The 24,274-nt window shown below is 42.5% G+C and overlaps 1 protein-coding gene across 1 annotated transcript in view; it reads right to left on the bottom strand.

Moving 5' to 3' along the window:
* LOC115474518 (aldehyde oxidase 2-like) overlaps nt 1-24,274 on the bottom strand; it is a 161,215-nt gene that overhangs the window by 101,246 nt on the left and 35,695 nt on the right. The window contains exons 11-16 of the mRNA XM_030210008.1: nt 16,399-16,550; nt 14,938-15,031; nt 10,615-10,724; nt 8,017-8,201; nt 7,305-7,467; nt 2,537-2,629 (exon numbers count right to left, since the gene is read on the bottom strand). Of these exons, the coding sequence (XP_030065868.1) occupies nt 2,537-2,629; nt 7,305-7,467; nt 8,017-8,201; nt 10,615-10,724; nt 14,938-15,031; nt 16,399-16,550 (797 nt within the window). The remainder of the gene's footprint in view (nt 1-2,536; nt 2,630-7,304; nt 7,468-8,016; nt 8,202-10,614; nt 10,725-14,937; nt 15,032-16,398; nt 16,551-24,274) is intronic.

Here is a 24,274-nt window from a genome sequence, read left to right as displayed (position 1 = left end):
GCAGGAGACTATCTCCAACTTACATGCATAACTTATAGAATACTATAATTTACGTGCTTTGCATAGTGTGTTTAGACACACCCATTTACCTGCCACTGGCCTGGTGTAACTGGCTGCAACTAAATGTAGGTGCACCAGTGTTGACTTATGCTAATCCTATATAATAATTCTGACCTCCAACGTTCTGACTTGCTGCCTGGGACTGTGGCTCATTCCGAGTTGGTCTGCTAGGCTCTGTAGATCAGGCTGACATCACCGTAGCCATTATGATGTCAACTTCAGAACCCGGGGGGAAAATGCCTCAAAGCTGATCCATGCCCAGAGGAGGGTCGCTGGACATGGGTGGCTGGAGGGGGGCAGAGGAGAGATGAGGGTCACTGGACATGGGTGGCTGGAGGGGGGGCAGGGGGTTGCTGGACATGGGTGGCTGGAGGGGGGCAGGGGAGAGAGGAGGGTCACTGGACATGGGTGGCTGCAGGGAGGGCAGGGGAGAGAGGATGTTCGCTGGACATGGGTGGCTGCAGTGGGCGCAGGGGGAGAGGAGGGTCACTGGACATGAGTGGCTGCAGGGGAGCCGAGGAAAACCTTGCTAGCGTCCGTCTCATTTGTGTCAGAAATGGGCCTTTTTTACTAGTATTCTATAATAACGTCTTGTGGCACAGAAGCCATTATAGAATTAGTGCTCAGGGCATGGCATCGGCATGCCTAATTTGAGGCACCGAGTTATAGAATTTACCACATATTAAGTGGCGCTTTATATATATAATTGCTGCTGACTGCCATATCCTCTATCCATTTAGTTGGGGCCGCCTGGTATCAGTGGTGGATGAAAATGGGAGAAATAAGAGTGACTTGCCTGACAGGTAGAAGTCATGAAACAGGATGTATGGAGAAATAAGAGAGATAAGATAATGAGAAGCTGCAAAATAAGTGCATTTATGAATGAGAAGGGGGAGCTTTAACTGTATACAGAAATGGATAGGGAGCCACTGAAATGAGGGGTTGTATGGGGGCAGCAACACTCGTGAAAGATAAGTTGCATGGATGAAGTGTGGTTGAACTGGAGTGGACGGAGATAGATGTGGGAGACCTGTGAGAAGCAGGTTGCACTAGTCTAAGCAGGACTTTGGTAAGAGTGAATGGATTTTTGTGATGTTATAAACAAAGAAATGACATGTTTTAGCAATGTTATGGATATGTATGAGGAAGTAAACAGAGCATTTGAAGACAAAGCCTCTAAATTTGAGGTTAAGGATTAGTGATGTGCGAACTATGTGAAAATAGGTTCACAATTTCACACAATTCAATACGCTCAAGCAAAATTCATGGTTCAGTTCATAGAGAATATCAGAGGTGGATCTGTGGAATGCTTTACATCAATAGAAATCTGATCTGCTGCAGGTCTCAGCAAAATCCACTTATTCCTGCAAAATCAAACCAGAACTAACACTGCTTGGTTCAGTTCCATGCCAAACAAAGCCACCTACCCATATAACAGACAGGTCAGGATACAATAGCTGGCAGCATAATGGTAGTTTTCATTTAAGGCAAGATTTGTGGGTAGTGGGGTTATTTTTCCTACGCAGTGAAGAAACTTCCAAAATCATGTTTAACTGAATATGACTGTTGGGATGTGTTGAATGTGACCTTGCAGAGATATCAGGGTCCCTTCTGTCTCTGGATAACTTGGTAAGAGAGACTGGGAAGTTAATAGTTCTGAGACATTCTCTGCTGGGAGGTATCTCTAGAAAAGTGATAGCAAACAAAACTTATGGAATCATATATTCCTTCTTTTTCATCTCCCATTCTGTCTAAGGTCAAGTTGTCAAGTTCTTCAGGGTGTGGAAGACTTCTTGGGAGCCTTACTTGAACTGATCAGATTTGGAAAGAGTCAAGGGTGATTTTCTGGAAGGAGGGGGAGTTAGTTCCATAGTGCTACTCTGTTGAGAGAAATTAACTCAATTTTCTGGAAAAAAATGAACATTCCTGCTGAAGTCATGGGGAGAATTGCCAGGGCTATGATCTAAGAGGAGTCCGAGAAGCTCACTGCTGTTAAACAGATGCTTTCAGAAACAGGCATTGTTACAAATACCAAGAAAGTATTCTATGAGGGAGTTTGAAGAGTGAGATTCACATTTTGTAAATTGGTGCTGTGGCCTGTGCTTCTCTGACTGCTCCCACCCACTGAGGAGCAGGGGACTGCAGCCTAAGGACTGATGTGGAAGGGTGCCAGGAAGGAGGGGTACTGTTGGGAATGGCTCCCTCTTTGGCCACACAGGTTGCACATCCTAAATGCCAGATCTGACTGAGAGCAATGGAGTTTCGTTCCATCTACTAGTAGAAACCATCATGGTAGCCATTGGTTTATTGGATCCTGGACTCATTTTACTTAACAGAACTATAATTGTGACCATTTGTGCAACTTCTCCTTCCATACAAATGTGTGACTCTCCCATTCTTACATTTAATTTCCAACTATTTGCAGTGGGACATGTTTGAAATAGTTCCAAAATTTGCCATATTCTGTATTACTGACCTGGTAGATCTTTAAGCTCTTGTGTTCCTTGGTTGGAAAATCTTGTATTGCACTGACATAATTTGATGGCATTTCATGAGTGCTGGGCAGGTTCTAAAAAACAGATTCATAAAAAAGAAGAATAATGCTTTACCATCCAGTAGGTATACACACTGCTTTTAGCATAGGGTTGCATAGTACTGTAGTAGATCTCCAAATCTGAGTCAACTCAACGTCCAATCATTAGTAAACTTGATTTGTTTCCATTTATTTCTTATTTAGAAAAGATACTACAAAGAATGTTAAAAACTGAACCAGAGATATTAATAAAGTGCATCAAATTAATCAGATCAAGAAGCATTTCTTGATTTCTTTGCAGTCATTATATCTGACCTAATAACTCAGCTGCCTGATTCCCTGTGATAATCTAGTGTTGTGCATACATGACATTTCCGGTGTGTTATTATTGAGGAGTTGGTTAAGCTATTAGACACTGTGCAGTCTATGTACCTTGAGAGCAGAGGCAAACATATATTTGATTATCATAAAACATTAGAGGTGTACGTGGAGGGGCATTTTTGAAAGGGACGTCCAAGTTGCGATTTGGACGTCCTTGCAAAACGGTGAAATCCAGGGTCGGGGCAACCCATATTTTCGAAACAAGATGAATGTCCATCTTTCATTTCGAAAATACCGTCAGAGACGTCCAAATCCTTAAATTTGGGCGTTCCTAGATTTGGACAACCCTAGACATGGACGTTTCTGACTTTCAGCAATTTTCGAAACCAAAGACGTTCATGCCAAAAATGTCCAAATGCAAGTCATTTGGGCGTGGGAGCCAGCATTTGTAGTGCACTGGTCCCCCTGACATGGCAGGACACCAACCGGGCACCCTAGGGGGCACTGCAGTGGACTTCATAAATTGCTCCCAGGAACATAGCTCCCTTACCTTGTTTGCTGAGCCCCAGAACCCCCCCCAAAACTCACTACCCACAACTGTACACCACTACCATAGACCTTACGGGTGAAGGGGGCACCTATATATGGGTACAGTGGGTTTGTGGTGGGTTTTGGAGAGCTCGCTGTTTCCTCCACAAACATAATAGATAGGGGGGGTATGGGCCTTGGTCCACCTGTCTGAAGTGCACTGCAGAACCCACTACAACTGCTCCAGGGACCTGCATGCACTGTCATGGACCTCAGTATGACATCTGAGTCTGGCATAGAGGCTGGCACGACATATTTTTAAATATGTTTTTTGAGGGTGGGAAGGGTTAGTGACCACGGGGGGGGGGGGGGGGGGTAACGGGAGGTCATCCCCGATTCTCTCCGGTGGTCATCTGGTCATTTTGGGCACCTTTTTGTGCCTTATTCAATAAAGAAACTTCTAAATTTTAGAGAGCAATTTAACATTTTTATGCTTCAAACAGTGACACCTAAGGGCTTAAATGTTGAGATTGAATGGACATCTCTTATTTGAATAGATTTCCCCCTTACCACCGGCAGCGATATAAGATAGGCTATTTGCTGTCGATGGAACGCCCTGGGGGGTGGGGCTTAAATACGTCATTGGCTATAGGTGATTTAAAGGAAGTAAAAAAACGCCAGCGCCATTTTGACTGGTAACTTTTGCTGAGCTGGCGCTGTAAAACAACACGGGGTGAGTTAATTCTGTTTTGCTATCTAAAATAGTAGATCGTGTGGGTAGAAGCTTAATACCGATATCTGGAGATAATATTAACAGTTTGATTTATATTTCAGGGGAATGTCCTTGAGACAGCCCATGTTGGACGAAACGTGCATGTCGGACAGATGATCCCCTGGGTCCTACAGATATATATATATAAAGAATTGAAAAGATAAGTGAAGTTAAGCTATAGTTTTTCTAAAATATGAATACAATATTGTATATATATAAAAGAAGAACCGGTGAAGAATTGGATGTTGCATAGATCGCATTAACCCTAACTGGGTAGTGGTTAACATCACTGAGGTTCTTAGTAAAATTTTTGATATGATTCTGACATCTAAGTGATATAAGTTTAAGATGTAAGCTACAGATTGTGAATTAAATGATTGAAAGAGTGAAATATTGGAGAAAAGCTGAGTCTGGACTGGATAGGGTGAGATTGGTGGATTATTCGTAATAAAAACACATCCGGGTGAAAACGTCCAAGTTTTTGTCAGGGACATCCTTGTTTTTTTCGATTATGGGTCAAAGACGTCCAAGTGTTAGGTATGCCCAAGTCCTGCCTTCGCTATGCCTCCAACACGCCCCCTTGGACGTCCTTGCGAAGGACTGCAGTTGGAGACGTCCTAAATTAGGTTTCGATTATACCGATTTGGACATCCCTGGGAGAAGGACATCCATCTTCCGATTCATGTCGAAAGATGGACGTCCTTCTCTTTCGAAAATTAGCCCAATACAATCATTATTAATGCCACACCAGATATATCTCATTTAATTTGTCTGTTTATTATGCTGCACAGGCACCAACTGACATAAGAGCATTCAGAAGACAGGAAAGAAAGTAATCAAAGCTATGCCTAGCTTGTAAGCCAGTGAACTAGACTGCACTTAGGACATAGAAATGTGTTTAATCCTATATGGCCCATCAAGTTCGCTGTTCAGATATTCCAAAAAAGGCAGCTTACACAGATGGGTGTGTTTCACTGCTCATTAATGAAACTGTCAATAGTTGAAGTATCATTGCTTCACTGTGCTGAATGATCCATGTGTTTCATTGCTTTCCAGTAATGATATTTTTCTCTCATATGTGGCCAGTTACTGCCATAGATGACTTTGGCCAATCAAGAAGCAGTACCTAGGCCATGAAGCATTTTCAGTGCTGTTTGCCAATTAGCCACCAGCATAGGAGCCAACTTTTCAGAATGATTGGAGGTGCTAAACCCATAATAAATTACTCTTCCTTGAACAAAGTAAAGACATAATACTAGGGGTGTTGCAGCACCCACAGAACTGGCAACTATGGTCACCAGGTGTTACAGGAACAGTTTTTTTTCTCTATACTCCTCCTCACAGACTGATGACACCATTTCATGAGCATGCCTAGACCAAACTAGATGAAAGAGCAGGGTCTAAACATGTAGCTTAGTTCAGGTCACCTGCTGACACTGAGGAATTAGACAAACTTAGATATTGACAGCCTTCTCTAGAAAGCAATTTTATAGTTAAGTTTCCATAAAACTCAACCAATGAAAAATGTGTCAATACTATTGAATGTTGGGCTAAAGATTTCTGATTAAAACTCAACCAGGAAATAACTAAATTTTTACGGTTTGGACCCCTTATGGATGTTAAGGGAAAAGAAAAGTTTAATTTTCGAAATATAAAATAAAATTTGATTCTTATCCCAGATTTTAGGAGTAGAGGTAGATAGTCAATTGACCATGGTTAATCAAGTTAATAAGGTAATAAAAATTCTTTCTTGTTACTGAAAAAGTTAAGATCTATTCATAGATACTTTGGATTGTCCTCCTTTCGACTAGTAGTGCAATCATTATTGCTTTCCAAGATAGATTATTGCAATATTGTGTGTGTGTAGGCTGTAAGAGTTCAATTATGAGAACATTGCAAATGGTTCAAAATCTGGCAATCATTGTGATCTTTTCTTTATGATTGGATGAATCTGTAATGCCATATTTCTATAAATTATACTGGTTGCTAGTTGTAGCAAGATCTCATTTTAAATTGAACACAAACATTTTTCAGTCCCTCCAGAGAAATACTCCTTTTTACTTCGTAAGATATTTTCTTTTACTACATGGTCAATTATTATGAGGGCAGGTTTCCCTACTATTTCTATCAGTTAATTCGGTTAAATATCTAAGACAGTTCTCATCTTCATTGCCTTATCAGGTTGCCTCAGCATGGAATTCTCTTCCCTCATCTGTTCTTTCATTAACGGTTTATTTGTTGTTTCATAAGCAACTTAAAACATTTTTGTTTAAGAAATATGTAGGATGATTTATGGTTTAGTATATGATTTTGTTTTGTAAATTTATGAGGTCAAGGCAAGGATCCAAGGAGATCAAAAGAATGAGAACCAATTCATTTTTCTCCTGCTGCCACAATAGTAGAGGAGTGGTTCAAACTGCTAAAGGTAAAGAGTTCTGGGTTACTTGGTGAATTGAACTGAAGATTCAAAATTTGGTCTTCAGGTATTGCAACCAACCACATTAAAAAAAGGATACTGAGCCTAGAAAAGATACCAGTCCTAGGAAGGGAACCAGTGTACACTGTACTATCATCAGGCTGCCTCCTCACTCTCCTTTTCAGAGACTTTGATTTTCTCTTTTGTCTTATATCCTTTTCTCTTTATAAACTGTTTTCCTTTTAGACCTAGTTTCCAGACATGTCTGTCTGCCCTTTTGTCTTCAGCTAGTCTTTGTTTTATAGCTTCAATTGATCTATACTGAATAGTGGCACAGGCGTACCAAGCATTTGTTCTCAGAGATGCAAAATGGGAAATCTATTTAATAAATCTAGCCCATAACAACCTCATTCAATTGTTCAACTTATCAAAGTCAAGCTGGTATGGCTTTGCTAGAGTACTATAGACCAGAACAACAGGCAGTCTGATTGGGCCAATTAGTCCATATCTGTGCTATCTTTTCTTACTTTCTGCATCCTACCATTTCACAGGAAACTTTTATATCCATTCTTCTTACTCTTCTTATTTGCTTCACGTTCCCTGAAATGCTTGGCTAGTGCACTCAATTCTTAAAACTTTGGGAATATGCAATAACAGAGAGATAAACAGTGTACCATTTTCTTTAATCCATGCAACACTTTTAGGTAGAATTTGAAGAAGAAGCTGATGGTTAGAGTCCTTTTATATTCCACCTTTCCACCCACAGCCGAGCCAGGGAGAGTAACTTCATCTAGGATATGTTTGCAAGCGTTGTCCAGCATATTCTGATTCCACTGCCTAGAATGAAGATATAAGGACATCATACATTATGCAGCATTGATATAAGATATTCCATAGTCACAGAAGATCCCTAGTTGTGGAGAGGTGGGAGTAAAGCTGGAGACTGAGTGAGGTTGGCAGTGTTGCAAAGGGACTGGCTAGGCCTTGTAGTCTTTAAAATATGAACATAGAAATTGCCTTACTGGGTCAGACCAAAGGTCAGACAAGTAAAGTATCTTTCCAGCAGTGGTCAATCCAGGTTGCAAGTACCTGGCAGTATACGAAAAAGTAGATGGTATGCGCTGGGGGTGGGAACTACCGCCAAGCTCTTGCTGTAGCCCAGCTCTAGTAAAATGGCTCCTAAGATAGTTCATGAGCCCATCATTTAAAAAAAAATTACTAATACGTGGATCTTTATTTAGAAAGCCCTTATGACAGCATAGCTACAGATCACATAACATCTCATTAAATAAAAGGGACAGGTTATATTTTCTGACAAGAAAGCACATTAGCTTTTCAACCTGTTGATTTCTGCAGAAGACTGTACAGTCTGGCGGTGACTCTTACCTTCCAATCAGTCCCTGGCTGGTTTTCTTTGCACTCACTATGCTGGGGTCAATTCCGCCATAGACAATGCTGATGTCCTGAATGTTGTCCGTGCCCTCTTTGAAGAGGACTCTCATCCCTGCGTTGACAATGGCTGCAGAATTCTCCCAACGTTGGGCCTGCCTGAACGCATACACAAACTCCCACTGTAAATGTTCAGAGAGAAATGGGTTGTTTTGGGTGAAAAACCTTGCAGTGAGAAGACACTTGTCACCATCTCAGATCCAGGTAGGTCGGCACTGAGGCCTTTTATCCTCAGAGTCAGCAGTTGTATTTTAAAGGTGAGCTCAGTGTCCATCCAGGCCTCATAGGACAATTTAGACCCAAGGAATTTACAGACGTGCTGGCCTGAATGTGCTCTCCTAGATTCATATGTGCTCAGTCTGGGCCACAGTAAAATTACATTCCCTTTGCATTTTTGATCTAGATTATTAGTTTAAAAACAAATGCACATGTAAATAATAGCATTTACATGTATGTATTCCATATATCTGTAAATACTGATTTTAGAAAGCTGCTATTCCTAGGTGGAGATACACACCTCACAGAGATTTCAAAGGTGTGTGTTTTGAACATACTTTGGGTGTGGCTTCTCTATTTTATGTGTATTCTCCATTTTACAAAGGGAACATGCATATAAAGGGGGAAATGTCTATTTTGGGTTTTACACCAGCTCAGAGGCACACATAGATTTTACCAAAGTGCTCATTTTGGCCAGGGCTTTACATGAGGGATAAAAGGAATCATTCTCCATAATCCCATGTAGTTTTTTCTGTCTCCAAAATAAAACCAACTTAAAAATGTAGCCTTGCTGCTTAATCGGCAGCATTTGCATGTGTAGGTTTGTAACATGAGGCAGCTACACGTAGAAGTGGCAGAACCTTTTCTAAAATATCATCGGAATTGAGCATATCCTGACCTGGATGTCTCCATTCCAATCTCTATGTTCTGTATAAAGTGGGGCTCATAATCTGCCTCTGAAAAACTTTCATTATAGAGATGAAGATCCTGCTAATGGAGCCCCCACTTGGACATTTCCTTCTGTACTGGCGGTGACACAACCATACAATGATCTCATTCTAGAAATAAACTGGAGATTTCAGAGAGCGGCTCCCATTACTGACATAACTTAAAAATAAATAGAAAAGCAAAGTATTTGCAAAATCCTCTCTTACTAGTTTATTATAGTATACACTGTACAGTAATAGTGCAGAAAACGTGACAATTTATCATTCAAGACCTGCTTTTCCATATAGACCTGATTTACTAAGAGCTCAAAAGCACTTCTGCGGTCGGCAGTAGTTTTGCACTGCATAAATGCTTTATTCTATAAATAATTCACCTGTCAATGCTTAACTTTTGCCTACATAAGTCACTATGGGCTAGATTCTATATATGACACCTGAAAAATTGGCGCCAAAAACACCTGCTTAAGTGTTATTCTATAAGTTGAGCATAAAGGTCAGCAAAGTTTATAGAATAACGCTTAAATCAAACTGAAATTTAGCTGTATTCTCTAAAGTATGCCGAAATTTAGGTGTATTTTATTTCCGCACCAATTTTTTAAAGCATGATTTACAGAATCTAGCCCATGATCTGCACCAAAAATTTACACAAGGCTTGAAAAAGGGGGCACAGAAAAGGGATGGTCATGGGTGTTTCGGGCAGAATGGGGGCATGGTTTTGAATTACGCACGTAATTACATAATAAAAGGGCTCTGTGCATAAATTTAGGTGCAGGCATTTGCACCGTGTTTTCATTGGTGCAAAAGGTGGCACCTAAATTTACTCGCTGCTGGCAAAGAACTGGAGTGTTTAAAAGATACATGGCAGTGAGGAGGAAGGGGTGGAGATGCCAGGAGGGACTTGGGGATCCCTGCCAGCCACATCACAGGTACACGGCTGCTGGGCCTGAGCCTAAAGTGGGTAGGCTTCTGACCTCCCGGGCCCACCCATGGTTACGCCACTGCCTTGAACTGTGTGGAAGAGAGCTTTCTGTTGTTACACTGATTTTTCTTTTAGAAAATATGTCATTTACCACAATGTAAGGTGGCCACAATGAATCCTTTATAGTCTCAGAAGATGAAGTACTGTGTACAGTGTGCCCTAAGATCCTGTATTGCCATGTTTCTCCCTGCAGATCTGCTTCAGGGGCAATACAATAATAATGAACATAAAAACATTTATTTATTTATTTACCCATTTGATGCTTATTCGTATGGTTTTATGCATATTTTAATTTATGTATTTATGTTTTTATATTCGTTAGTATTGTATTACCCCTGAAGCAGTCATGCAGGGTGAAACACGGCCGTGTTGGGCAATCTTTTACCCATATTTTACAATAAAGGTTGTTATTCATCTTTCACCATATCTGCTTTTGAATCTTCCATTCTACTGGGACTAGCGGACTCCTTGTGCACCTGTTTTGTAAGATCTTGTACTACAGGTGTGTAGTGAGTAGCAGAGTAGCTGGTAAAGTTACACGATGGTTTATCCAACTCCACTGGACATTTGAACCAGCTCCACAAGATCAAACAATTCACACCTGCTACTTACCTTCCTGGAATATGGGATGTGAACAGAGAGGACGATTTCTTCTGATTTAGGGCCTGAATTTATAAGTCCAGCAAAAAACTTCTCATCCATAGGAACTTGTCGTACACAATCTGATTAAAAAAGTAGGTTTCAAAAGAGAAAATGGATTCAATATTTTACTTGCAATATCCTACTGCATGTCTACTTATAGCACATAGTACACAGTAATAGGTCTTTTAGTGGAGTAATATTACAAATAGCCAAATACGCACAAGTCCTCTGTACTTTGTATCTGTGGACATTGCATTAATTTTAAAGCGTAAAAATGCCTCCACACATTTCTATTTGCTAAGTCATGCAGGTACTTTTCTTCAGAAGACAAATACGTGAATACTTCTGAAAAATGAAAAGCTTATGTGTATTTCCAAGCTCTGCTCTGAGAAATACCTCTACCTTTTGTGGCTAAAGGTATATGTGCAATTGATATGCATGCTTGCCCACGGCTTTCTAAAAACCCATTTCCAAAGGTAAAACACTGTTTCATCAACTGAAATGGCTAATAATTGCTCTTCATGAGGGAAGTGTTCAAAACTTTTTACATAGAAACAAGAGGCAGACCATATAAAAAACCAAACAAACAGTCTTTATTGCTATTCAAAGGTTTCCATGGATGCAAACAACTGGGCACTGATATTTGAATCCCCAGGAACCTTCGGATAGCAATAAAGACTGTTTCTATTAAGGTCTGCCTCTTGTTTCTGTCTTCTACCTTGGATTTGGTGGATCGCTTGCCTTGTTGCTTTCTCAAGCTTGTTACATAGGCAAATAGTTGTTTAATCATATAAAAAGCCCTATTGAAAACTGCCATCTCCCCAGTTTAAAAGAGGCAGATGCAGGTCAGAGACAGGTTGGTGGAAGAAAAATACATTTGAGGGCTCTCAAAATGGTGCAAATAAATGTACTGAAATGGGGAGCCCTGTCACTGCGGCTTGCTGCATTTTTAAATGGAACCCTGTGTGGAGATGGGGATTATGTCCGTGAGGGTCTGCAAGCCCCCTACCAGTTAAAAAATTTGTCCTGTTAGTGTGGGAAAGGCCCATTTACTCCAGGGGATGCAAAGGATCCTTGGCAAATTGTTTAATGGGAATAGGACCTTTCTCTTAGAATTGTATCTGTACCAGGCAGAGATATCATCAGCATTTCTTTGCATTGTTTTCTTTTTTTTTTTCCAAGGAAAAGATTTTACACCCATGCCCAAGACTCATGGTTGCACTCTTTCACTGATCAGAGCTTTTGTAAGAGGTGAGACTAAAGGGAGTAAAGCCTAGTATTCCCCCAGTAGGAAAAAATTAGAGCACACCTTCCTGCATACTGCCTCCCTATTTCCTCTGCACCTACAAGTACATGTGCTGTGAAGCCAATGTGTATACTTTCATCCAGTGAGTGGAGGGCAATTTTCAGCACAAAGAATTTATCCTGTATCCACTCTTTCTATATTCTTTTAGAGGCTCCAAACATAAGCAAATATCATGTTATGCATTTTTTTTCATTTGGAAAGTAATCAGGGGTGTGCTGGTAAATTTTTAACAACAGGCTCTTTCTCCGGACGTAGCCAGCTCTGCAGTTGGAAGGGCCAGGGGTGGCTGGGGGGGGGGGGGGCACACTAGGCATACCTTTGCTGGCAGCCAATAAATGGACTGCCACCACTCCCGTCTTGCTCTGAGCAGCATGCTGGAACTTCTCTCACATGCTCGAGAAGTCCCAGCCTGCTGCCCAGAGCTCGAAACAAGGAGCAGGGAGCAGCAGTAGTCTATTTATTTTGCTGGCAGGGCTCAGCATCCCTACCAGCAAAGTAAAAGATAATTCAGCAGGGGGCCCAAGCCCACATTTTGGGAGCCAGTTGTTAAAGTAGCCATGGAGGGCCCTACTTTAACAACTGGCTCCCAAAATTCTTAAAAACTTAACAACCGGCTCTTGCGAGCCTGTGAGAGCCTGCTCCAGCACACCACTGAAAGTAATGTTTTACTTAAATCTTTCTGGGTTTATATCCCAGATATACCATCTGAAAAGTCACACTCTTTGGCATGGTTTACCCCAATAAGGTTTAACGACAGGAGATGGCATGAGCCTATCTGGCCCATTATGTGGGCTGAAGCCAGTGGGTGGAGTTTGCCATTTTCAGACACTACTGAAAACAATAGCAAGCTTGTGAGGTTTATTTTGTTTTATTAAACCTCTTTGGTTTTGCATTGTTTCTGTTAGGAGGGGATTAGGGAGATGCAAGGGGAGTTGGGGATTATTTGAGGGGTTTGTGAAGGGTTATATTCAAAATGTGTCTGCCAGTCTTCCAGAGCTTGCTTTGTTATTTTCAATGCTGTACTATGGATTTCAGTCCTGCGCTATATGCCTTTATTTTTGCTTACGATGACAATAAAGATAGTTCTATATAAAAACAACTATGTGTGGGTTTTTTGACATCTTTTTTATTTATTTGAAAGCTTCCCATATGTAGGGTTACCATAAGGCTCCAGAAAAAGGAGGACAGATTGAGTCAGTCTGGGTTTTACTTCTATTACTTTCAAAGGCAGCAAAACCCGGACTGGATCAATGTGTCCTCCTTTTTCTGGAACCATATGGTAACCCTATATATGTACATATGAAATAAAATTTAAAATCATTAAAACAGCATAAAAAATTATTGTTGGCATTTCAGCTATAAACCGAGAACCCGGGAGAGGCGCGCTTTGAAGAAGGTAAGGTAAGGTAAGAAGAAGCGGGTAGGAAAGTACTTAGGTGGCAGTAAGTGAAGGCAGTGTCTCATCTAAGAAGTTAAAGGTGTTTTCTTGTACCTATTCTTCATGTTTGCGGAGTCAGATATTTGGATTTTTCTTCTCGGTAACTGTTAGGTACACCAATATGGCGACAGCCTGGGGGATGTAGGGGTATTTTCCTGCCATCTCACCTTTGCTGGTCAGAGGCCTGGTAAGCCTGAACATCTTTTCCTGTTCTAATATGGATTCTACAGCCTGTGGCCTGAATACATCAGAAACCAGCAGAAACAAGCAGAAACCAGCTTTCCACAATGGAATACTACTGCTTGGCATAGCTGTGATGACTTCATCCATGAACATGTTGTTTACTGCAAACTAGCCTCCAGTTATCTCCTGGGCAGTATGGAGGAACTTACTTCACAGAGCTGAGAGAGAGAGAAGGGAAAACTGAACTAAGGGCCGAGCTTTTTACCGCTGCTGCCGGCCATTGTAACCCCGATGAGGTAAGTCAAGATGACTTTTAAAATTTGGAGGGAGGGGGCCTGGAACTTGAAGGGAGGGAGGGAGGAAGGGAGGGATGACAACCCTGGAACTCGGAGGGAGGGACGATGACCCTGGAACTCGGAGGGAGGGAGGGAGGGAGGGAGAGGGGGACCCTGTGGAACTCGGAGGGAGGGAGGGAGGGGGGACCCTGTGGAACTCAGAGAGAGGGAAGGAGGTGGGACCCTGGAACTTGAAGGGAGGGAGGGAGGGGGGACCCTGGAACTCGGAGGGAGGGGAGACCCTGGAACTCAGAGGGGGGGAGGGAAAGGGGAGGGAGGGGGCCTGGAACTCGGATGGAGGTGGAGGGGGGATGAGGGAGAGGGAATGGGGAGGGGGAGGGGTGGGAAGGGGAGGGGGGGAGGGGGAGAGGCATGAGAGGGAGGGGGGAATGCACCACCTGGAAAAAAAATTTCAGCACCCCCAATCATTTTGAAAAGTTGGCTCCTATGGTAATACGTAAGTATAATGACTAAATAAGTACATAAAATTTCTCACTAAAATTCAAAGCAGTTGCTGAGAAAACTGAAAAAGCTTTAGGGGGGTCACTTTTTTTTTGTCTCACCCTATATTTTGGATTTAGCTCACACTTTTTCAATAGTAGCTCAAAGCACGTTACAGAAAGGAATTTCCTCATCCCCAGAGTGATTACACTCTAAGGACCCCCTTTATTAAACTGCACTAGTGATTCTGGCATGGCAATGCAGACAAAGCCCCTTCCCCTTCACTAGTGCGATTTGGTAAAAGAAACCCTAAGTTTGTAGCCCAGGCAATGAAGGGCTGAGTGAGTTCCCCAAGATTATAAGGAAAGAAGTGGGATTTGAACCTGTTTTTTCTGGTTCTCAGCCCACTATACTAACCATTAGGTTACTCCTCCATGTCTTTCATGCTTTTTCAGAGGTTACTGCTGCTTGTTCCTTTGATAACACTGCCCATGAGCTATAACAGTATTGTTTCTTGTTATGGAACCTATAGTTTTTCTTAATTAAAATATACCATGTCCATGTCCCTCTCTCTCCTGTACAGCACTCACCTTTGGATATCAGATTGAGGGAACAGTTTCCTACAGTTAGAACAGGAGTCAGGTCAGAGGTGAAACCTTGGCCTATAATGTGTCCTCCTAAGGACTGAAAAAAACACAAAGTTGTTAACTTGAATATGATGTAATATAATTTGCGCCATATATTCACATTTTCATTGTTTCAGAAAAAGAGCTACGCACATTATTTTTTTACCAAGTTTATTTATTCCAATTTCTATAAAATAACAAACTTATTACAACTCTATTGTACTTACATAGTAACATACATAGTTACTATGTAAGTACAATAGAGTTGTAATTGCCATACAATAACATCCAGGGGCAGATTGACCATTTGGGCAACCAGGCAGTGCTCGAGGGCCCAGAGGTTGTAGGGGGCTCAGAGGCTCTGCCCAGTTGCCTGCCGCCACACACTACAGCCCCCACGGGGCTCTGGTGGCAGGGGCGTAGCCAGATCTTGGCGGGAGGGGGGTCCAGAGCCCTAGGTGAGGGGGCACATTTTAGCCCCCCCCCAGCGCTGCCGACCCCACCCCCACCACTTTCGACCCCCCACTCCACCGCCCCTCCCTGCCACTTTTGACCCCCCCACCGCTGCCACCAACCCTCCCCTGCTGCCACTAGGTACCTTTGCTGGCGGGGGTCCCCAACCCCCACCAGCCGAAGTCCTCTTCAGCGCCGGTCTCCGGCGCATTGGCTGATCTGTTTCTGTGAGTCCTGACTCACAGAAACAGATCAGCGAACACGCTGGAGACCGGCGCTGAAGAGGACTTCGGCTGGCGGGGGTTGGGGACCCCTGCCAGCAAAGGTACCTGGCAGCTGCAGCAGGAGGGGAGAGTCAAAACTGGCGGGGGAGGGTCAGCGGCGGGGGGGGGGGGTGTCAAAAGTACAGGGGGCCGGGGCTAAATCTGTGGGGGCCCATGTCCCCGTGGCTCCATCTAGCTATGCCCCTGCCTGGTGGTCTAGTGGCCACTGCCACTATTCTTCCTGGTTGCATCACTGTGTTTACAAAATGGCTGCCGAGACTCTCACGGAAGTCTCAGCAGCTATTTTGTAAACACAGTGCTGTCAGGCAGAGTAGAGACAGCAGGTGGGCAGGAAAAAGGGGATTTATTTTCTGCCGCCGAAGAAGCTATAGCCACTAGACCACCAAGGCCCTTCAAGATAGAGGGAGGGGACAGTGGCAACACGGTAGGAGGGAGGCAGCATGGCGGAGGTGGGGGCACTTGAAGCAGCGGTGGCAGCAGCATGGGGGCAGCAGCAGCATGGTGGAGGGGGGGGGGGGGGGTCGGCAGCATGGTGGGGGAGGGCCCACAGTATTCTCAGTGTCCGAGGGCCCAGAGCACTCTCAGTCTGCCTCTGATAACATCATTTAAAGTATCAATAAAATTCCACACCTATAATCCCCTTTCCCTCCATCTCCCTTTTTTTTTAATGTGTTTACATAAAACGTACTGCCATATTCCTTATCTGCTGCCCTGCCAGGGTTTGCAGCTGCTTCAGAAGAGCCTGGAAAATCTTGGTCTTATCCACAGGGAGCTCGGAAACAGCTTTTGCCAGTGTATCCTTCAGTGTAGCCAGGCTGCAACCAGCACCCACTGTTAGTCCTGAAATCACAACAGATTTCACACAGTTATAAATGATCTTTTAATGATTTATAATCTGATTAATAATCAATCCAGGCACAGCTGCCAAGTTCCCCAGTCCCAGGAGGAAGACTTTATAGCCAGTCCTGCTTTTGAACTTATCTCCTCAAAACAATCTGGTACTCATAGTCTTTGATTCTATCATTGAAACCAGTGCTGCAAGTTCCATAATGCATAAAGATAGGGTACCTTAAATCCAAGACTGGACTAAAATCTCCCTCTTGGAACTGTGCAACTTGGCAGCTCTGGCCACGTGAAGGTAGTACATCTGTCATCGCTTGCTTTCCAGTCAGTAGTAACTGGGGAACCATGGCACAGTAGTTAGAAATGGGCAATGCCTGGGGGGGGGGGGGGGGGGGGGTTCTTTTGGCTTTCTTCTTATAGCCCTACAAAGAATGTTTGGTTTGGGGTTTTTATTCTACCAAAATAATTATGCTGGGTGTGGATCGCCATGTTTCAAGGTCCATGAGAAAGGATAGAGTCTAAGGGGACAATTCTATAATTGGGCACCTCATGTTAGGTGCCATGATGCCGAGTGGGAGGAGCCTATTCTATAAAAGATAAAGTAGAATTGGAAAAGGTACAGCGAAGGGCGACGAAAATGATAGTGGGGATGGGACGACTTTCCTATGAAGAGAGGCTGAGAAGGCTAGGGCTTTTCAGCTTGGAGAAGAGACGGCTGAGGGGAGATATGATAGAAGTGTATAAAATAATGAGTGGAATGGATCGGGTGGATGTGAAGCGACTGTTCACGCTATCCAAAAATACTAGGACTAGAGGGCATGAGTTGAAGCTACAGTGTGGTAAATTTAAAACGAATCGGAGAAAATTTTTCTTCACCCAACGTGTAATTAGACTCTGGAATTCGTTGCCGGAGAACGTGGTACGGGCGGTTAGCTTGACGGAGTTTAAAAAGGGGTTAGATAGATTCCTAAAGGACAAGTCCATAGACCGCTATTAAATGGACTTGGAAAAATTCCGCATTTTTAGGTATAACTTGTCTGGAATGTTTTTACGTTTGGGGAGCATGCCAGGTGCCCTTGACCTGGATTGGCCACTGTCGGTGACAGGATGCTGGGCTAGATGGACCTTTGGTCTTTCCCAGTATGGCACTACTTATGTACTTATGTACTTATGTACTAATAAGATTTGTGCACCTAGATTCTGCTATAGAATACAAAAATAACCCAGTATTGGTGCACCCAACATTTACATGGCAGTAGTTACACCAACCATAGAGCTGGCCTAACTGTGGGTGTTTAAATGTAGTGAGGGCATGTGTAACATACAGTATTCAGTAGGTTATTTGCATCACTGGAAACCCTGCCCATGCTCTTCCCATGTGTATGGCCCCTCTTGTATTTGCACGCCATAGCATTTACATTAGCAAAGAAAAAATTGAAAATTATAGACTTATTAGTATAACATCAGTAAGAGCAAGGCACATAAGAACATAAGAGTAGCCATACTGAGTCAGACCAATGGTCTATCTAGCCCAGTATCCAGTAACCCAAATTGTGGCAACAATCCATACTACAAATCCTAGGGCAAGCAGTTGCATCCCATGTCTGTCTCAACAGCAGACTATGGACTTTTCCTCCAGGAATTTGTCCAAACCTTTTATAAACCCAGATATGCTAACTGCTGTTACCACATCCTCCGGCAAAGAGTTCCAGAGCTTAATGTAATATATGGTATCATATATTAAATGTTTTTTTCCTGGGGCTCTGGGGGGGCTGTTCCAGGGTGTTGGTGGATGCTGCTGGTTGGAAAAGGTTTAAAGTTAGTTTGTGAATTATTAATAGAGTTAGGTGAAGAAAGTGTGAGATGTTTCTTAAATACGGTTTTATTTTTCAAAGAATAAACCATGATTAGGTGGGGATTGTACTATAAAATGTTCCTTGCTGTTTCAGGTTAAAATTTGACCTGGAAATTCTCTATATAGGAAGTTTTGCAGTAACTTCTATGGGGGAGGGAGATTCTAAAACAGATCAGAGAAAAAAAAATCAGTCTTTAGCTGACAAGCTGATTGGTTGAGTGAGGTCAGATGTCCCTTCCTCTAGGGGGGTGGGGGAGTTGCCAGGCAGAGAGAGCAGTGTTGCCAGGTGGGCGGTTTTACCGCCCAATTGGGCGGTTTTCCGTGACCCGCCGCGGGAAATTTTTGCCCACGGTGGGTTGCGGTTTTTTGGGCTTTTTTTTTTTATTTTGGGCGGTTTTCCGGCGGGATTTTCGGCCGCGGGGGGCGGGGTTAGTGACGTTTTGGGCGTGGTTACTGACGTTCTGGGCGGGGCCGATGACGGGGGAGGTGGGGCCGATGACGAGAGAGGCGGGGCCGGTGATGGGGGAGGCGGGGCTGGTGACGGCAGGGGCGGGGTTGATGATGATGGGGGCGGGGGTGATGATGGGGGCGGGGTTGATGACGACGGGGGCGGGGTGATGACACGGGGGTGGGGGTTGTCAGGGGCGGGGTTTGAGTTTGGGCGGGTTTTGGGCTGTTTTTAGGCTGGATTGGGTGGGAAAAAAATTTTCCACCTGGCAACCCTGAGAGAGAGCAAGGGAAGGCTGGAAAAGAAAAAAACGTATGGTGTGTGTCTGTGTGAAATGTAAGAAATAAAAGTATATTTTATGAGTTTAAAGTGAAATGTGACATTGAAAAAGGGTACTTTGATATTGCAAGTGAGCTGAGGTGAGTGAATGTTCCAGTATAGCCCTGAATTTCCAGAGATAAGTGATTTACCATTTTAGGGTGAGAGAGGCTTTGATTTGTGGTGGGAATTGTACTACATGAGAAAGCCTATAAGGGTGTCAGGAAAAAGTGTGTAAGGATTTTAAAGTATGACACAGGGGAAGGACTGAGAAGTGAAGTTGATATTTGGAAAGAGAAGCCATTAAGCTGTGTCTGTGGGAAAGGTATGTTGTTGGTGAGAGTTCTGAGTTCAGAACAGGGTTTGGAATCAGACTGCAGATTAAAGAAAATCCAGCACTGTTTTAGTATGAGTATGCTGTATTCTCCAGATTGATCTGATAGCTGTGCAGGGAAATGTTATGTTTATATGTGAAGTCTGTGAGATGGAATGTTGAATCACCATTTGAATATGGAATGGGTTACTGTGTGAGATCTCTGAATGCAGTGTGAAGCCTGCTGGATTTTAGAACTGGGAATCAACAGTGAGAAATAGGTTTTGTAGTGAGAAAACCTTTAACTTATTTTATTTCAATTAGAGAGTGTGGCCACAGTATTGAGAACTGATTAATTGTCACCAGAGTGGAGTCAGTTCCTGGACAAGCAGGGAGTTTTAAGGGCTTTGCCTCCATTTATTTCTTTATAAGTGAGGTTTTAGGAAGAAGAATTCTGCAGATCATCCGCTGAAGGATTTCTAGATGAGCTCCAATGCAAGAAAGACATCATCTAAGTAAATTCAACTACAGCTAAGTGACATTGCCAAGGGTGTTGAACGGAATATATTATTTTTTTCACAACATTTTAAGGGAAAACAAAGGAACAGACCATCAGATATTAAAAATCCATGAGATCCCTGCAAAAACACCAATAGTGCACACAAAGAGACCAATTTTTACATCAGGAAAGAGAATAACCACAAATATCTGATTTTGATAAAAGACAATTTAAATACTTATGTTCTTTTCTGCCTTTTTAGGTGAAACAGACAAAGTTAAGGGTATACATCTAGTTCTACATTTGAATGTTGAATATGTTATTGCAGTTCCATTAAGCCTCACACTAATTGTGAATTTGAGTTTATTTGAATGAAAATTTGCTTGCATTTGTATTCAATAAAGAAAAAGATAATTTGTAAATCTGAAGGTGCGGTTCTTCCAGTTCAAGAACAAATCCTAATTTTAGCTTCTTTTCCTCCTTTATTCTTTGAGAGTAAAGGACGAGGTTAGTTTATTTGTTCCACTCCCTTGGCTGTGAGTGTGTGTTCCCTGGATATTCACCACGACTACAACCATCAGGTATCTGGGAGCACATCACTACAGTCCAGCCGAGAGGAGTGGTAACATTAACTATTTGTTGAGTGAAAAAATATTTCCTCCTATTTGTTTTAAAACTATTTCCATGTAACTTCCTCGAGTGTCTCCTAGTCTTTGTACATTTGAAACGAGTAAAATATCAATTTACTTCTACTTCACCAATCAGGATTTTGTAGACCTCAATCGTATCTCCCCTCATCCATCTCTTTTCCAAGCTGAAGAGCTCTAACCTCTTTAGCCTTTCCTCATACAAGAGAAGTTCCATCCCCTTTGTCATTTTGGTTGCTCTTCTTTGAACATTTTCTAATTCCGCTATATCTTTGCTGAGATACGGCGACCAGAACTGAACGCAATACTCAAGGTGTGGATGCACCATGGAGCAATACAAAGGCATTACAGTGTTTTTGGTCTTATTCACCATTCCTTTCCTAATAATTCTTAGTATTGGAAAGACTATTGAAAGATAGAATAGTGCAATATCTTGAAGCTAGTGGCTTGCAGGATCCTAGACTGCTTGGTGATGGGATGACCAGGCATAGTAGTTCAGGAGGGGAATGGAATATAATTAAGGCTTCTACACTTAGATGTGGTTTTTTTTGTAAGTTGTAAATTGAGGTGTTGATTTTCCAGCTATTTAGGGGATACTAAATCAGTGGGGTTTTTTTGTTTGTTTGGGGTTTTTTTTTTCATCACAGGTACTATTGCTGGGTCCCTTTTGCAGTAGAAACAGCATGCATGAGTATGAGGTGGTGCTGGCACTGAAAAATCATAAAAAGCTGGATAAAGGGTACAAGTAAACCAGGAACTAAGGTACAAGAGTACTAGAGGAAGTGGTGTATTTCTGGTGTTTATCCAATAAACACCTATTTATTTTTCCATTGGGGGTGTTTTAAAAATGTTATTGGTTAAAACCTAAAATCAGAAGCCTTGGATATAATAGAGATGACCCATAGGATTTTTAATAAAGAATTTGCCACTGTTTCAGACAGAAGACTGTTAAACAAGCTAGCTAGCCAGCCTTGGAACTGGAAGAAAATTATACATTGGGTGAGAAGCTGATTGAGCAGCCGGCTTCAGAGAGGGGTGTCAATGGGACCTACTTTGGAGAACAAAAAGTGACCAGCAGGATTCAAGGATTGTTTGGTAGGTGAAATGCTCTTTAATATCTTTTAAGTGACAGTGGAAGAGCTAGAAGGGAAAGTGTGCCTGTCAGTAGATGATATGAAAATCTGCAACAGAGCAGTCATGCCAAACAGTATGGGTGACTCTAAAATCATTGAAGAATGATTAAGGGTTTGAAAACTATGCTTTAATCAAAAAATATGAAAAATCAGGACTAGCCCAATGGTGCAGTGGCAATGCTGTATGTGGTCGTGTAGAGAATGTAAGTTCTATCTGAGCTCCATTTCCAAACCAAGTCTTCACACCACAGATAGGCCAGAGTTGTGGATGCTGCAGAGGCAACATTCACCCAGCCCCAGAGTGCACGTCATGATGAAACCTATTGACTGGACTTAATCTCACACTTGTAATATTCCAGATAGAACCTTGGTTCATAGTCGCTGTTGTTGCCTTGATGGAGCTCAGCTAAATTTGTTGAGAGAGGGATGCAAATAGGGCAACAATCCTCAAATAGTTATGGATGAAGACTCACGAAGCCATAGCTTGGTGGGGGCTGATTCCAATTGAAATGGAAGCCCAGAAAATAGTAGGAAAATTGCCAGGTCAAAAATAATAATAATAAAGGGCTTACTCTTGCATTTGGACTGCAGAAGTCTGAGTTTAATAGAATTTGGAAAGAGAAGACCTAACAGTACCAAATAGGAAACAGATCTGGGAGTCATTATCTCTGATGACCTCAAGATAACCAATCAGTGTGACAAAGCAGTTGGGAAAATGAATAGTACATTTGGAGGTATAACTTAGTAGAAATAGGGAAGCAATATTACTTCTTCATAGGTGTCTAATCAGACCCCACGTTGAGAACTACTTTCTGAATGACTCTGATAAGGTGGAAGCATTTCCTAGAAGAACCACCAAAATAGTATCTGGCCTGCGCTATAAGCCATACATAGTTGAGACTGGATAAGCTAAAGATGAACTTTCTAGAAGAAAGAAGAGAAAAGGGAGTTATGATATGTAGCAGGTTTTACTAAAGTGCCAAAAGGTAGCATTTTCCATAGAATTATAACTCAAGGACATACGAAGCTGGAGGGAGAAAAATTCTAAAGAAATACACAAAAATATTTTCATTAAACACAAGTTGGACACCTGGAACAGACAATCAGCAGATGCTATAGAATCTTGAACAGTGGACAAACAGGAAAGATTATTATGAAGAGGGAAGGGAAAGACCACAGATTAAGTAAAACCTGTGACAGTGCTGTCGGCTGGCAGATAGGCAGACTGGATGGCATAAAAGGTCCTTTTCTGCTGTAGTCTTCTGGATTTCACTGGATTATTAACAAGCCTAGTCTCAGAGGGTCTGACATTCAGCAGCGGAGGTGAGCATATAACTCCTTTTGAATATTGGGCCCACAGTTCCTATGTAATTATCTTGCTTTGTTGTGTCAGTGTGCTACCAGCATCTGACCCACAGCAGTAGTAACAGAGTAAACAATCTGTTTCAAAGACTAATTGCTTCAACTCCAGCCATGAAAAAGTACAAGCAAACAACAATAATCTTCTGCATGTTCATACTGGATTGTGACTAGAACCTTTGAAATTTACTTTCTTTTCTCCAGGGCAGTTAGAGGGAGAGGTGGAAATCTGGGCTGGCCAGAATTTGTTACCTTTTTAAAGAACATTACCACTACAATAATTTATGTTCTAATTACCCAACAGTAACTAATATATGTAACTAATTAAAAATATCATCTTGACATGCACAGTGTGTGCCATGAAGTCATCTGAAACCTGTTCTGACAGTACTTGTTGGTATATTTTGCATTTCTTTCAAAGTCTTTGTGAAACATGGACCTACTTCAGAACAGCAAGGGTGTAACTTAGTTTACTAATGCAAAATTCAAGCTGGGGAATGGACTAAACAGCAAGCAGAAGTGGCATATATATTTTAAATAGAGATATTGATCCTTTTCAATATTTACATTTGGGCAAAAATACTTGCTGAATGGACAGTAGACAGCTGTTTTCCCGCACAGCACAATTGGTCCAGCAATATGAGTTTAATAATGCTTGATGTAAAAATAACTGATCTTCTATACATTATCCCTGGCAGGGACGGTCTTAGACAGGGGCGACAGGGGCGGTCGCACAGGGCCCTGCGCTCCTAGGGGACCCGCATCTCTGGACCTTCTGTACCCCTGTCTCGGAACACCTCCCTGCTCTGTACCTTAATGTGCATCCACATTTTAGTAGAGAGCATCAGGCAGCAGTAGTGATTTTCATATCCTGTCAGCTGCCGAGCCCAGAGCCTCTTCGCTGCTGCGTCCCGCCCCCTTTTGATGTCACTTCCTGCTTCCACAAGGGCAGGATTCAGCAACGAGGCGGCCCGGCAGCTGACGGGATATGAAAATCGTTGCCACTGTCTGCCGCTCTCTACTGAAACGTGATGGATGCACATCAAGGAACGGGGTGAGGTGGGGTTCTGAGAGCTCTAAACCTCCTTTTAAACTCTGATAGATTATGGCTTATGGTGGCAGGCGGGGGAGGTCAGGGGGTGCAGGCAA

Source organism: Microcaecilia unicolor, chromosome 7 (genome assembly GCF_901765095.1).
Source record: "Microcaecilia unicolor chromosome 7, aMicUni1.1, whole genome shotgun sequence".
NCBI classification, from domain to species: domain Eukaryota; kingdom Metazoa; phylum Chordata; class Amphibia; order Gymnophiona; family Siphonopidae; genus Microcaecilia; species Microcaecilia unicolor.
This window is presented reverse-complemented; position numbering and strand designations above follow the sequence as displayed.